At 43.5% G+C, this 12,326-nt stretch overlaps 1 protein-coding gene across 1 annotated transcript in view; it reads left to right on the forward strand.

Annotated features, from left to right (window-relative positions):
* The first annotated feature begins 1,888 nt into the window (after positions 1-1,888).
* The window catches only part of LOC123508980, a 106,449-nt gene continuing 96,011 nt past the window's right edge, over positions 1,889-12,326 (forward strand). The window contains exon 1 of the mRNA XM_045263079.1: positions 1,889-2,183. Coding sequence (XP_045119014.1) covers positions 2,106-2,183 — 78 coding nt within the window. The 5' untranslated portion in view covers positions 1,889-2,105. The remainder of the gene's footprint in view (positions 2,184-12,326) is intronic.

The raw sequence follows: 12,326 nt of genomic DNA on the forward strand, positions 1-12,326 counted from the left end.
AAAGAGTGAGAAAGAGATAGAGAAAAAAAATAGATGTACGACTTGACGCTTAAGTAGAGAAAGTACCAGTTGCATTACGATCAAAAGAAAGTGAAGTGGATGCGCAATGCAGGCAGTGAAAGTGATGATAAGTAAAGGAGATAAAGATGCAATGCGGAAGCTTCATTGGATTACGAGACGACCAACACACGAGGCAGACTTGGTACTTTGTTGTTCTTTTCTTTGGACTACAGGATTTTTTTGGTGATTTTTATTTATTTATCATTTTTTATATTGGGTTATCATTGTTTTTGGATACTGTAAAGATTGATATTCCTGTACATTGTGGTCAATAAACTGTCTATCTATCCGTCTACCTGTGTGTGTGTGTGTGTGTGTGTGTGTGTGTGTGTGTGTGTGTGTGTGTGTGTGTGTGTGTGTGTGTGTGTTTGTGTGTGGGGTGCTCGACTCGTCCGCTGTGTCAGTCCGATAAAATGGAGAGAAAGTTTTGGTCGCTTCGTAATGGCCGGCGTGTGACCCGGAAAATGGCCTGAAATGGTTTTGACAATGGCTGGGACCCGAGGCGATTTGGGGCAGGGATGGGGAGGCTGCAGACTCAGGCGGCGCAGAGCTGACCCGAGCCTGCACTGGGAAATTTGCATGAACTGGGAAAGTATTACGAGCTGCGCCGGGAAATGGAAACTAGGAGGGATGACTAGGGGAGGTGACACATTCTGCCTCGCCCTTTAAACCTCGTGACTGCTGCAGCTTCCTCTCACCTTGTACAAGTTAACGCGAGGGTTTTGAAAGGCTACACTCACAGTAAAAGGTGTCAGTTATCTTGTAAAGTATTTCAGTGCGTATAGTTAATTTGTTTGAGTTAAAATGTCTAAAATAAATTACGTATGCCATTAATAAAAAAAAAAAAAATCTGGAATTCCTGAATGAATTGATGCATAAATTCCCACAATGCTTTTTGATTAACTGAACTGTATATTGTAGCTAAAATGAAACAACATATGCCTTAGTTCTCAAAGGGTTAAATCGCTTATCTGCATAACAAAAAACTGCTTGAAATTGCAGTGTAGATCCACGTATCGCCTCACACATCACCAAACCAGAGGGAAATGAATCGAAAGCATACTTCACGCTGAGTATTTCCATAAGGCTACATTGGTCTCTAGTTTGGCGTGCGGGGCAGACATGAGGTTAACGACTCTGGGCCGAGGGGAGGTCACGCTATCTTGGCAGCGTGAGGGGCGACCCGTTACCTGTCGTATCTAAAGGGGCCACTTAGGTCACCGCCCCCTCACCCCCGCAACCAGGTGAGGGAAAGGAGGATTGAGGAAGAGGAGGAGGAGGAGATAAAGAGGAAAGGAGGACGAGTATCAGAAGGAATGGTGAAAGGGAGAGTTGGGTGTCACTGAAGAAGAGGAAGAAGAGGAGAGCGAAGAGAATGAAGATGCAAGAAGGAAGAAGGGAAGAGTCAGGTGCCACCAAGGAAGAGGAAGAAGAGGAAAGGGAAGATAAAGAAAATGCAAGAATGAAGAAAACGAAAGTTAGGTGTCGACACGGAAGAGGAAGAAGAGGAGAAGGAAGAAAAGAAAGCAAAAGAAGGGAGAAAGCGAGAGTTGGGTGTCGGTACGGAAAAGGAAGAAGAAGAGAGGGAAGATAAGAAGACGCAAGAAGGAAGAAAGCGAGAGTTGGGTGCCTCCACGAGTCAGACCCGCCTCCTGTGAACGCCTCCCGCCGGCCCGCTGACCACTGCTGGCCTTTGCACGCCGCCGTCTGCTGCTGCTGCTGCTGCTGGACGGCGCCCTAAACTCGCTTTCAAACATGAACGTGCACGAGGTAGCCGGTTGCCGCTTATAAGAAGAGGAGAAAATCTAGTAAGGTGTCGAGTTTTCATTGAGACCTCCTAGACACCGCACCCACGGAAAGTTTCACCTGTTGTGTAATGTCTGGTGCGTCTTGCCCTCCGCCGCCGCTGAGAAGACTGACTTGAAGTAGCGCCTCACGGGTTCGAAGTCATTGGAAGATCGTTATCCTGCATCACGGCTCATCTGTGTGTAAAGGACCCAGCCTGGTGACTCTCTGGGAAGGATCCGGGTGGTAAAGGATCGTGCATGAAGGGTCTGGATCGCTGCAGGAGTCCCAGGTGTTCTGTGCTGACTGTGAGCGCCTCCCCAGCTGGAGAAAAAATGGTAAGTAAGTCGAATTACAGGTTTTGCTGCGGGGGAATTGTGTCATTGTTCCTCCTTGCTTTCTGCTCATCTTGATAATCCTCCTTTGACGAGAACTTGGGAATTACAAGGACAAGAAGACAATGGGAGGGTTGGGCGTATAGTTTATTAGATAGACATTACGTAAAAACACGCGAGGTAAAGGGGGATGTCTGTAATGGACGTGGAACCAGTTATTGCTGCCGCAGCTACCTCCCTCCCGCCTGTCTGCTGCCATGGACTGAATTATTGATCCATTGGAGGCACCGCCTTTGAACCTCCTCAGACCTCGTGCAGTCTCCGGGAAATCTGTTGACCTCCCTATATTGTGTGCCTACCAGACAGACGTTACAGCCCCGCACTGTCACCTTTGGCCCTCGTAACACTTGTTGCCATGGTCTCATGACGCAGGTGTGAGATAACATCTGCCTTCTGGCGTGTGGTGCAAGGTGATACAGGTTTTGTGTTTGCGGTTTACTTTCGTACTAAGTGAAACAAAACAAGATTATAAAACGAGTTTGATTACAGTAGTGATCAGAGGCTATTTTAACCCGAATTTAAGCGGAACGAAACAGGAATCTTTAGCGAGGTTGATTACAGTGTTGCTAAGAGATTATTCTAGTCTGCATTGCAACACACGGTAGACACACACAATTAAGTCAGCGCTGAGGGCTGTTTGCTCTGCATTGTTTGTTAATACGATCATATTACTGAGAAGGAAAGTGGCGCGGCGCTTGTAACGCTCACAACGCTCACGCCTTGTGGTGGTGAGCGCCGCCGACACTAACCACTCTTGTACGCCTCACGTGCGTGTGTGCGTGTCCGGGGCGGCACTTCTGCTCCTCTATTAGCAAGGCGCGAGTGGGACCCGCGAGGGAGGCAGTAAATAAAGAGAGGGCGTGGCGGTAGGCAGTCCCTCGCTTGTGTGAGACGTAGCGATGTCCTGCGGAAGGGAGCTGCTGGTGATCCTAATTGAGGATCCTAGCGATAGTGAAAACGACACGGGAGAGGTAAGGCGACAGCATCGGTGGTGGTGGTGGTGATGGTGGTAGCAGCCAGTAACAGTGTAAACAGAAGTCGTTGTAATTAATGTTGTAATCGTGTATTGATAGGAACATTCCACGTTCCTGCTTGGAAAATTATCATGCATTTCCGTGTCTGTAAAATAATCATTACTGATTATACGTGTGTGTGTGTGTGTGTGTGTGTGTGTGTGTGTGTGTGTGTGTGTGTGTGTGTGTGTGTGTGTGTGTGTGTGTGTGTGTGTGTGTGTGTGTGTGTGTGTGTGTGTGTGTGTGTGTGTGTGTGTGTGTGTGTGTGTGTGTGTGTGTGTGTGTGTGTGTGTGTGTGTGTGTGTGTGTGTGTGTGTGTGTGTGTGCTGGCGTGCATGCGCGTATGTATAAAACAAAGAGGGGGCAATACACGTAGAAAAATGCATGTAATCATTAACAATCCTACAACTAACTAGTAGAGAGAAGATTTATAAGACAGACTGTGGGAATGAGAGAGATCTGAGGAATGTGTATGGGAAGAATACTCTGTAGAGGGAGGGATGGGAACAGGTAGAATAAAAAAAAGTAGTAGGATCGCTGTAGGATCGCTAAAAGGTAGGAAGAGATGAACGGAAGGGGGATGGGAAGAAAGAGCTATGGAGGTAAGGAAAAGGTAGATAGGAAGGGCTGGGAAAGAAATGTAAAAGAGCAGAGAGGTAAAAGAGGGACAGTGAAAAATGAAAAAGAGGAGAGAACAAGAAAAGTATAGGAAGAGTCAGAAAGTAGATGGGAATAATATTAAGGACAGAGAGAGAGAGAGAGAGAGAGAGAGAGAGAGAGAGAGAGAGAGAGAGAGAGAGAGAGAGAGAGAGAGAGAGAGAGAGAGAGAGAGAGAGAGAGAGAGAGAGAGAGAGAGAGAGAGAGAGATGAAAAGGAAAGGTAGTGAGATAAAGTAGGAAATAGAGCAAGGAGGCGAAAGAGAGTGAGAGAGAAGAGGAATAGAAAATTAGAAAAGGTAGAGTGAAATAATTTACGAACATAAGAGAGAGCAAGGGCAGTGAGGAAAGGAAGGAGAAGCAGTGAGATGAAATAGGGAAGAGAGTAGAAAAAAGAAGAAGGAAGAGGAGATGGGAAAAGATAGAGAAAGAGAACATAGGACCATATACAGAGACAGTGAGAAGAGGAAAATGAGAGGCAATGAGAAAAAGAAGAAGAGAGAAGCAGTATTTGGAAGAGGGAAGGGAAGACGGGGAACGGAAGGAAGAAAGAAGAAATAGGATAAAGCGAGGAGATAGAGAATAATAAATCAGCCATTGTTATACTGATTGGATGTGACGTTATCATCTTGACTATCATGGGAAGTGAAAAAAAAATCAGAAGAAAAAAGGAAAAAAAGATCATAGGCAGGATTCATTCCATGACGAGGCGTATCCTGCGGTGATTCTCTTAAGCATCATGTGACTTTCCTTGAGCCTTTCTCTTCCCCTCATTGACAGTCCTCCCATGCATAGATTAACGCTTCACTGCACTTACTTTCTCCCTCATGAAGGCTGTTTATTCCTGGATAATGTCTACTGGGACAGGTAACGCGAAATATGACCTTCCTGCGGCGCCATACCTGTTTCTAAGTACCATCCGTAAATAGTGGCGTTAAGAATGGAAAATTAGCAACTCTGAACTCAAAGGAGCAGCAAAGAACACCCATTAATTTTGGGCGAGACTTCATAATAAAACCATAATATCAAAGCCACTAGAGCAGAACTGTTTAGTGTAGTTGGATGAAATATGATAGAAATATAGTACATTTGGGAAATCAGCTGGTCCATCAGATAGCAACTCAGAAGAACTCAAAGAAGAAACAAAGACAAGAATTCACAATGTAACCATAACATGAAAGCTATGTGCACTAGAGTAGAGGTGTTTAGTCCAGTATAATGAAGTACTTAACAGAAATAAGTAACAAATGGAAAATCAGCTAGTCCATCAAATAGCAACTCAAAAGAACTCAAAGGAGAAAGAAAGACACCTCACTGATCATTAAAGAGACTTCATAATAAAACTATAACATCTAAGTCACTATAACAAGTCTTCCAGTCTAGTAATGGTGGGTTATCTAGCAGCATTACCAATATAAAATCAGAGTCCATCAAAAAGCAACTCTAAGAACTCAGAGGATAAGAAAACAACACCTATACATTTTAAAACTTCTTAAATAACAAAACCTGCATAATAACAAAACTTCTAGAGGTCTATTAGTCTTGCATAATGAAACATCTAGGCGGCACTTTAGCTTTGCGTGATAAACTCCATTATCTACCTCACCTAAAATGAGACCGATGTGCAGCAAAGAGGTAGGCATCTCAGTGGGGATTCTTTATTGTAATTTTTGTTGACTTTGCCGGCGCCCTTCCTACATGATAAAGATAAGGAGAGAAAAAAAATACAACTTATGTCTTGGAAACAAAATAATAATAATAATAATAATAATAATAATAATAATAATAATAATAATAATAATAATAATAATAAAAAGGCTTCTCATGTGCCCCGCCAACACCTGAGGAGTCCACGACACTGACAGAAAGAGAAATACCACAGATGCATTTAGAGTCAGCGCAGTCCCCGGCGTGGTGCGAGGTGCATGCCAAGACTCACAGATACACCGGGTCACAGAACTACCTGAGACGAGCACTGTGTCGCGAGGCCTTCTCCCTGTACCTCCTTCCCTAAAGTCCCCCTGCCTCTCTCCCTCCCTGCCGCAATCGCTCCCTGCTTGACCCTGCACCACCTGTCCATTGCCGTCTCAAGGTTATAGAGGTGTGGCTGGAGCGTCGTGTATCCCGCCATATGAGATGCAAGGCGTGGGCTCAATACAAACTTGTTATGATCTGCTTGAGATGAGGGAAGGTAATCCGCACATGCGGAGACTCTGCTTCCCTCATCGTCTGTAGTGGTGCGGGTTGTGTTTTCTGGGTTTGTTTTCGTAGGTTAGATGTTGTGGTGGTGGTGGTGATGGTGATGATGGTGGTGATGGTGGTGGTAATAATGGTTTCTAAAGAAGTTCCTTTCTTTGTCCATTTTTTTTTTATATGTAAGAGGGGAAACTGACCAAGGGGAACAAAAAATAAAAATAGCCCTTACAGGTTCGATAGAGTTAGCGGAAGTAAAGAGATAATTGTCTTTAAACGTCCCTCTTAAAGGAAGTCAAGTCATTGGAAGTTGGAAATACAGAAGCAGGCAGGGAGTTCCAGAGTTTATCAGAGAAAGGTATGAATGATTGAGAGTATTGGTTAACTCTTGTATTAGAGAGTTAAACAGAATAGGGGTGAGAAGAAGAAAGCCTTGTGCAGCGAAGCCGCAGGAAGAGAGGAGGCATGCGTTAGCAAAAATCAAAAGAGCAGTTAGCATGAAAATAGCGGTAAAAGATAACGAGATCTGTCTAATAAAACTGTGTGAGTGGAACCTCGCAAACATGCGAAGAGTACTCCATAGATAGATAGACAAATAGATAGATGGATAGGTTTATTGAACACAGTTTAACATAATACATTACAATCAAATCATAGAGTCCATTCTAATACAAAAATTTAATTTGACAAAGAATGTATAAATAAACTGTATTCCATTACAAATAAAGGAGATTAAACGGCCACAACTAAAAGACTCGTGCAAAGAACATTTATAAATATCTAGAACCAAAATGTTAAAATAGTTGAAATTAGAATATCGACATTATAATCATTAATCAAAATAAGGAAACTCATGTAAACCGTATAAAGAAAGGTCATTCAAATAGTTCCTATTAAAGAAAAATACAAGTAAAAACCTCAGGGAAAATAGAATGACACGGCAACAAAGGCTATAGACCTCAGGGAAAATAGAATGACACGGCAACAAAGGCTATAGAAAAAACTAAATTATTGTACCTATCTCAGTCACATACACCCAAATTTTACGAATTTCTTCGCTAGCAACATCATCAGTGAAATCTGAAAAATATCGGTCAGAAGTAGTAAATCCATATGAATGTCTAATATGTTGAGTGTGGGGACATTGTTCTACCACTTGGTGCTCTGTCTGTTGGTCACCACATACACAGACGTTCCTCAATAGGAAGGCTGCCACGCCCACGCCTATTCCAGCGTCCTGTTTCTATTGCCAAACTGTGGCCACTCACTCTAAATCGTGTAAAGGAGATCCTGTGGAGGTCGTTAAGCACTTGTTTTTTTTTTTTCATATACAGTATATTATGTACCGTCAAATTAGGGTTAATAGTTTTGTAGATATTGCATCTAATCTGATCTAATGAGGGTGTCATGAACGTTATGGAACATTGTGGACAAGAGTGGGACATTATTACGTGCCATGTACGCTACAAGTTTTCCTGCTTGGGTATTTAAATCAATAACATATTTCATAGCAAAGGACAAAGGATCATCATTCATATCGTGTCTATCAGACTTATAACTTATGTTGTCTGTATCTTACTAAATCAGGCATGGAGGGGTATCCTAGTTCGGCATAGCAAACACTTCGCAATAGTTGTCCTCACTCCCAATAATTCCTTCATGGACCAGTTATATAACTTATCTACCGGTTTTAGGTCTGCTCCTAACCAGGACTCGCAACCATACAGCAATGAGAACATCAATGCAGCATTAAACAAGCGTCTTTATACAATAAAGGGAGTCTCGTTATTTTTCCGTATGAAAGAAAGAAATTTCAATACATGACAAAGCTTACTTTGAGCGTGAAGTTTCACAGCAGATGATACCGACCCGTCACATGTAAATGGGCTTCCTAAATAGATGTAACTACTGCAGTGCTTCGTAACTAAATCATTCACACGCAAAGGCTCAGCATCGTTTGTACCACCGTTTATAACAAAGAACTTTGATTTAGAGGCTTTAACTTTCATCCCATACTCATAACAGAAATCATTCAATATGCCAAGTTTGCTTAACATGGCTGCTCTGGTCGTGGCCAGTAATACTGTGTCATCTATATACAGCAGAGCATGTAACCAGTCTATAAACGATTCCTACAGAGTTAGCAGTTGGAGGGGTGAGAAAAACTGGAGGAGATGCCTCAGAACGCCTAACTTCATAGAAGCTGTTTCAGCAAGAGATGAAATGTGAAGTTTCCGGTTTAGATTATGAGTAAAGGACAGACCGAGGATAGTCAGTTTCGAAAAGGGGGGGACAGTTGAGTGTAATTGAAGAGGAGAGGATAGTTGGCTGGAAAGTTGTGTGGGAGAAAACCAAACAAGCCCCTGTAAGTTAAAAAGTTATTAGTTTATTGCTACTGTACAGACACTTAGCACACAACTGTGGTCATTTATCCCGATCATCTTATACCAGCAGCACCCAACATCCATATCCGCATTCTGAAGCGCTTTTGCTCTCTTACCATGATTATTTTCAAAGACCCCGGTGATAATTAGCTGGGTTCTCAATAGATTTTCTCCTGTTGACATCGCAGATAACTTTTTAATCTTTAACTAAAACTACAATAATACCGTTAAAAACTGCTTTTGCTTTGCTGTCTCATCATGGCTATTTTCAAGGGTTACAAAGCCTGGTTCTCAAGAGTGTTTATCCTGTTAGTATTGTAGATAACGTGTTGATTTGTGACTAGAACCATAATAATACTCTTGAATACCATGTCACATCAACTAGAGCTCATTCAATGCACTAGAGGTGCGGCGCCGAAGTGTTTCAAAATATGTTCCTTGCTCAGCTGGTTCCGGCAACCACTCAGCCCACACTGGCCAGAATGCACCGGTGGAAACTAGCCCAAGGTACCGCAGCGAGCCTTTCACCGCCTCGTGGACGGCATCTCGTGGTCTGCCAGTGTGGAGAGGAATAAATTTCGTTTTGTGATTAAAGTGAAATGTTCCTACACTCGTTTCTTCATGTATATACACTGCATAATAAACTGTTAAAACTGAAAAACTGTGGTGGCGATGATGGTGCCGTGATGTGCCTCACTAGTGTACATACTCTGGCCCTCTCTGTGGCGGCTGAGCAAGGAATGTGTGCCTTTGTGCCTGTACGAGAGAGAAAAAAAAAAAAGAATGAAAAAAACAAAGAAAATAAATAAGTAAATGAAAAAGTGAAATAAATATATTATATAAAAATACAATCTCTTAACCTTAAAAATAAAAAAGGAAAAGGAAAATAAAAGTTTTGTCACCGAAATTAGGAGAGTTGGATTTTTTGCAGCGGGATGGGGAATATAATGAATTGTATGTGTACAAATGATTAATGAATATAAAACAAAAACATCTTGCAGACTCTCTTACTCTTAAAAAATAAATGGAAAAATATGAAAGCCGTTGAATGATCGCCTTTATTAATGCGATCAGGGAGAAGAGAAGCTCTGTTTCGTAAAATCCATTATGATTATGATTAAAATTATGATTAAGGAAATTATTTTAAAACTTTGAAAAAAAAATGTATAAAAATGCTAAGCGTGTTATTTTATCATTATCGACCTTCTGATTGAGAGAGAGAGAGAGAGAGAGAGAGAGAGAGAGAGAGAGAGAGAGAGAGAGAGAGAGAGAGATTATTCAAGCAATATTCTTCGGGTAAAAAGAGATACAAAAATCAGAAAAAAAACGAACCTTAGCAATCTCACTAGAATTGTCGCCTAGTGAAGCCCTCACGACACTGGGAGTTTGGCGAGTGTGGACATCTGTTGCTAGTATTATTACGCATCACTGAGACGCCTACCTGTGCAGTGCCTGCCACCTGTGTCACTGTGCCAGTCAAGGTGCCCCAGTCAGGTAATGCTGCTGATGATGATTATGATATTTTTTCTGTTAATGTCCATTATTATTATTATTATTATTATTATTATTATTATTATTATTATTATTATTATTATAATTATATATATCATTATTATGATTTTTTATTGTTTATCTATTTTCTCTCTCTCTCTCTCTCTCTCTCTCTCTCTCTCTCTGTGTGTGTGTGTGTGTGTGTGTGTGTGTGTGTGTGTGTGTGTGTGTGTGTGTGTGTGTGTGTGTGTGTGTGTGTGTGTGTGTGTAGTTAACCTTATAATTTCAGACATTACAGCAATACAAAGAAAAATTAAGATGAGTAAAGCTTTACATCCTCCACGGATCCGTTCCTGACACATTGGTGGAGGCACTTTGTTGGGGTTTGTGCGAGAGCTCTCCTTCAGGTAGTGTGTGTTACAGTGGGTGTTGTGGTGAGATGAAGGAGGCTGCGGGGACACAGTGGGTGAGGAGGTGAGCAGCAGTAAGGCAGCGTCTGAAAGGTGAATTGGTAACTCGCGTGCTATCGGTTGATGGTTTGTCTCAAGCGAACTTGCGTCAGTCTGGCGTGGGCCATCCTGTTGGACGGGAGGGATGCCGCCCGTCTGTTCTCTTTTCCTTTGAAAGGGAAATCTGATCTATTTGGAGTGCTTTAGTATTCGAGGATTTACTCTGAAGTGTGTGTAACGATGTGGTGAAGCGTGTGACACAGCTGGGTGATCCGTGGTGCTGGGAGAGCAAGGCCTGAAGCTGGTGTGTGAGGTGGCCACGGCGTCAGTTGGCCTGGCGGGGTCTGCTCTGTTCGTGGTGTGGTGCCGGTTCGAAGTTGAACACGTATAATCACTGTGCTCCCTGGAGGGTGTTATGCTGTCTACGTAGCCCCTGTGCCGTCCACCGCTGCTTCGTCCCAACCACCTCTGTGCAAGGTAAGGCTGCCGAGTCCCGCAGTAACCTCCCGTTCTGCAACACCTGGCCGTGGTCTTCGGGGTCGAGAGGTCCTCTTTAATCCCACCACCAGTGTGCGGAGTCCAGCCTCGCCTCCACTCACATCCACTCCTCCAGCTGTGTCCACCTGATCATCGTTGCAGGCCGTGCGAGGGGTGGTGTGTAGTGTGGCGGGGAAATCTAGTCCAGTCACCTTCGGGAGGTGCTGTAGAATGGCGAGTGTTGGCCTATTTACGACGCGGTGTGCTCGTCCCCTGTCCAAGCCACCACATGTCCCTCTCACACTCCTATCCTTGTGTCCGCAGACATTGTTGTGTTTGATTAATATATCCCATTAGTACAGAGATCATTAGTTAGATTCTCACGGTGGTTGTTTCCTTATTGAAGGTGTGGCAGCCATGTTAGACGGAATAAATGCAAGACTTCTAGTGGATTCTGGAAGAAGTTGCATTAAGGTGCCATTTAAGAATACGGCTCCGAATGTCACATAGGTAATATACACAGGGTCAGATTACTCAATGCATCTGGCGACGTGGCACGGTAGCCTACGTCGTGCAATGGTAGCGATAAATGCGTCATGTATACACATTCCAAGGCTGTATACATCTGCTACATGCATGATTCCTTCTAGTGTTGTCAGCAGCCCATCACCTGGTCAGTATTCATAATTTCCCGGAATGTCAGGAGTGAGTGAGGTGGTCCAAGGCAAGCCAGTGGACGGCGGGGAGCGGGATGGGGAGAGAGGCGGAGAACCACCCACTGATGACGGGGTCTGAGAAGTGAGAACCCTCCGTCTCTGTGCTTACAACGGAGCAACAACTAGGGCTGAGTACTGGCGTGTGTGGTAGTGAGGCGAGGACTGGTTTTCACTCTTATCTGTTATGTTATAGTGGTCGTTACCTGGTTAGTTAGTGTAGGTTTAATAGTTTAAAGGCCTTTTATGAGCCCAAGCAGCAAGCAGGGAAGTGAGAGGGAGGGAGGGAGACCTTACGATGCTCAGAGTTGCCAGACAGTTACGTTGCTGTATTCTGTTATTCATCTGTAGCTATAGTGGCGTAGAGCAGACATTATTTGGTGCTGGAGGTGGTGCATGAGTGGCAGAACCTTGATAAGACACTGGTACTGCTCTCTCTCTCTCTCTCTCTCTCTCTCTCTCTCTCTCTCTCTCTCTCTCTCTCTCTCTCTCTCTCTCTTACATCTGGCGAGACCGTTGCTGAGGTGTAGGTATAAGACAGACGCCAAAAAAAAAAAAAAGGGAAAAAAGTAATCCCATCACTGTTATTTCTTTGAACACTGAACGGGGTTAGCGTAGAGTGTCATGGAGGGTCACGTTCAATCTGTGTATGTATAAACCCACATGCATGAAAGCACTCCACTGAGGCTGAGTTGTGGAGCTTCAGTCAG

This window comes from Portunus trituberculatus, chromosome 25 (genome assembly GCF_017591435.1).
Source record: "Portunus trituberculatus isolate SZX2019 chromosome 25, ASM1759143v1, whole genome shotgun sequence".
Classification (NCBI taxonomy): domain Eukaryota; kingdom Metazoa; phylum Arthropoda; class Malacostraca; order Decapoda; family Portunidae; genus Portunus; species Portunus trituberculatus.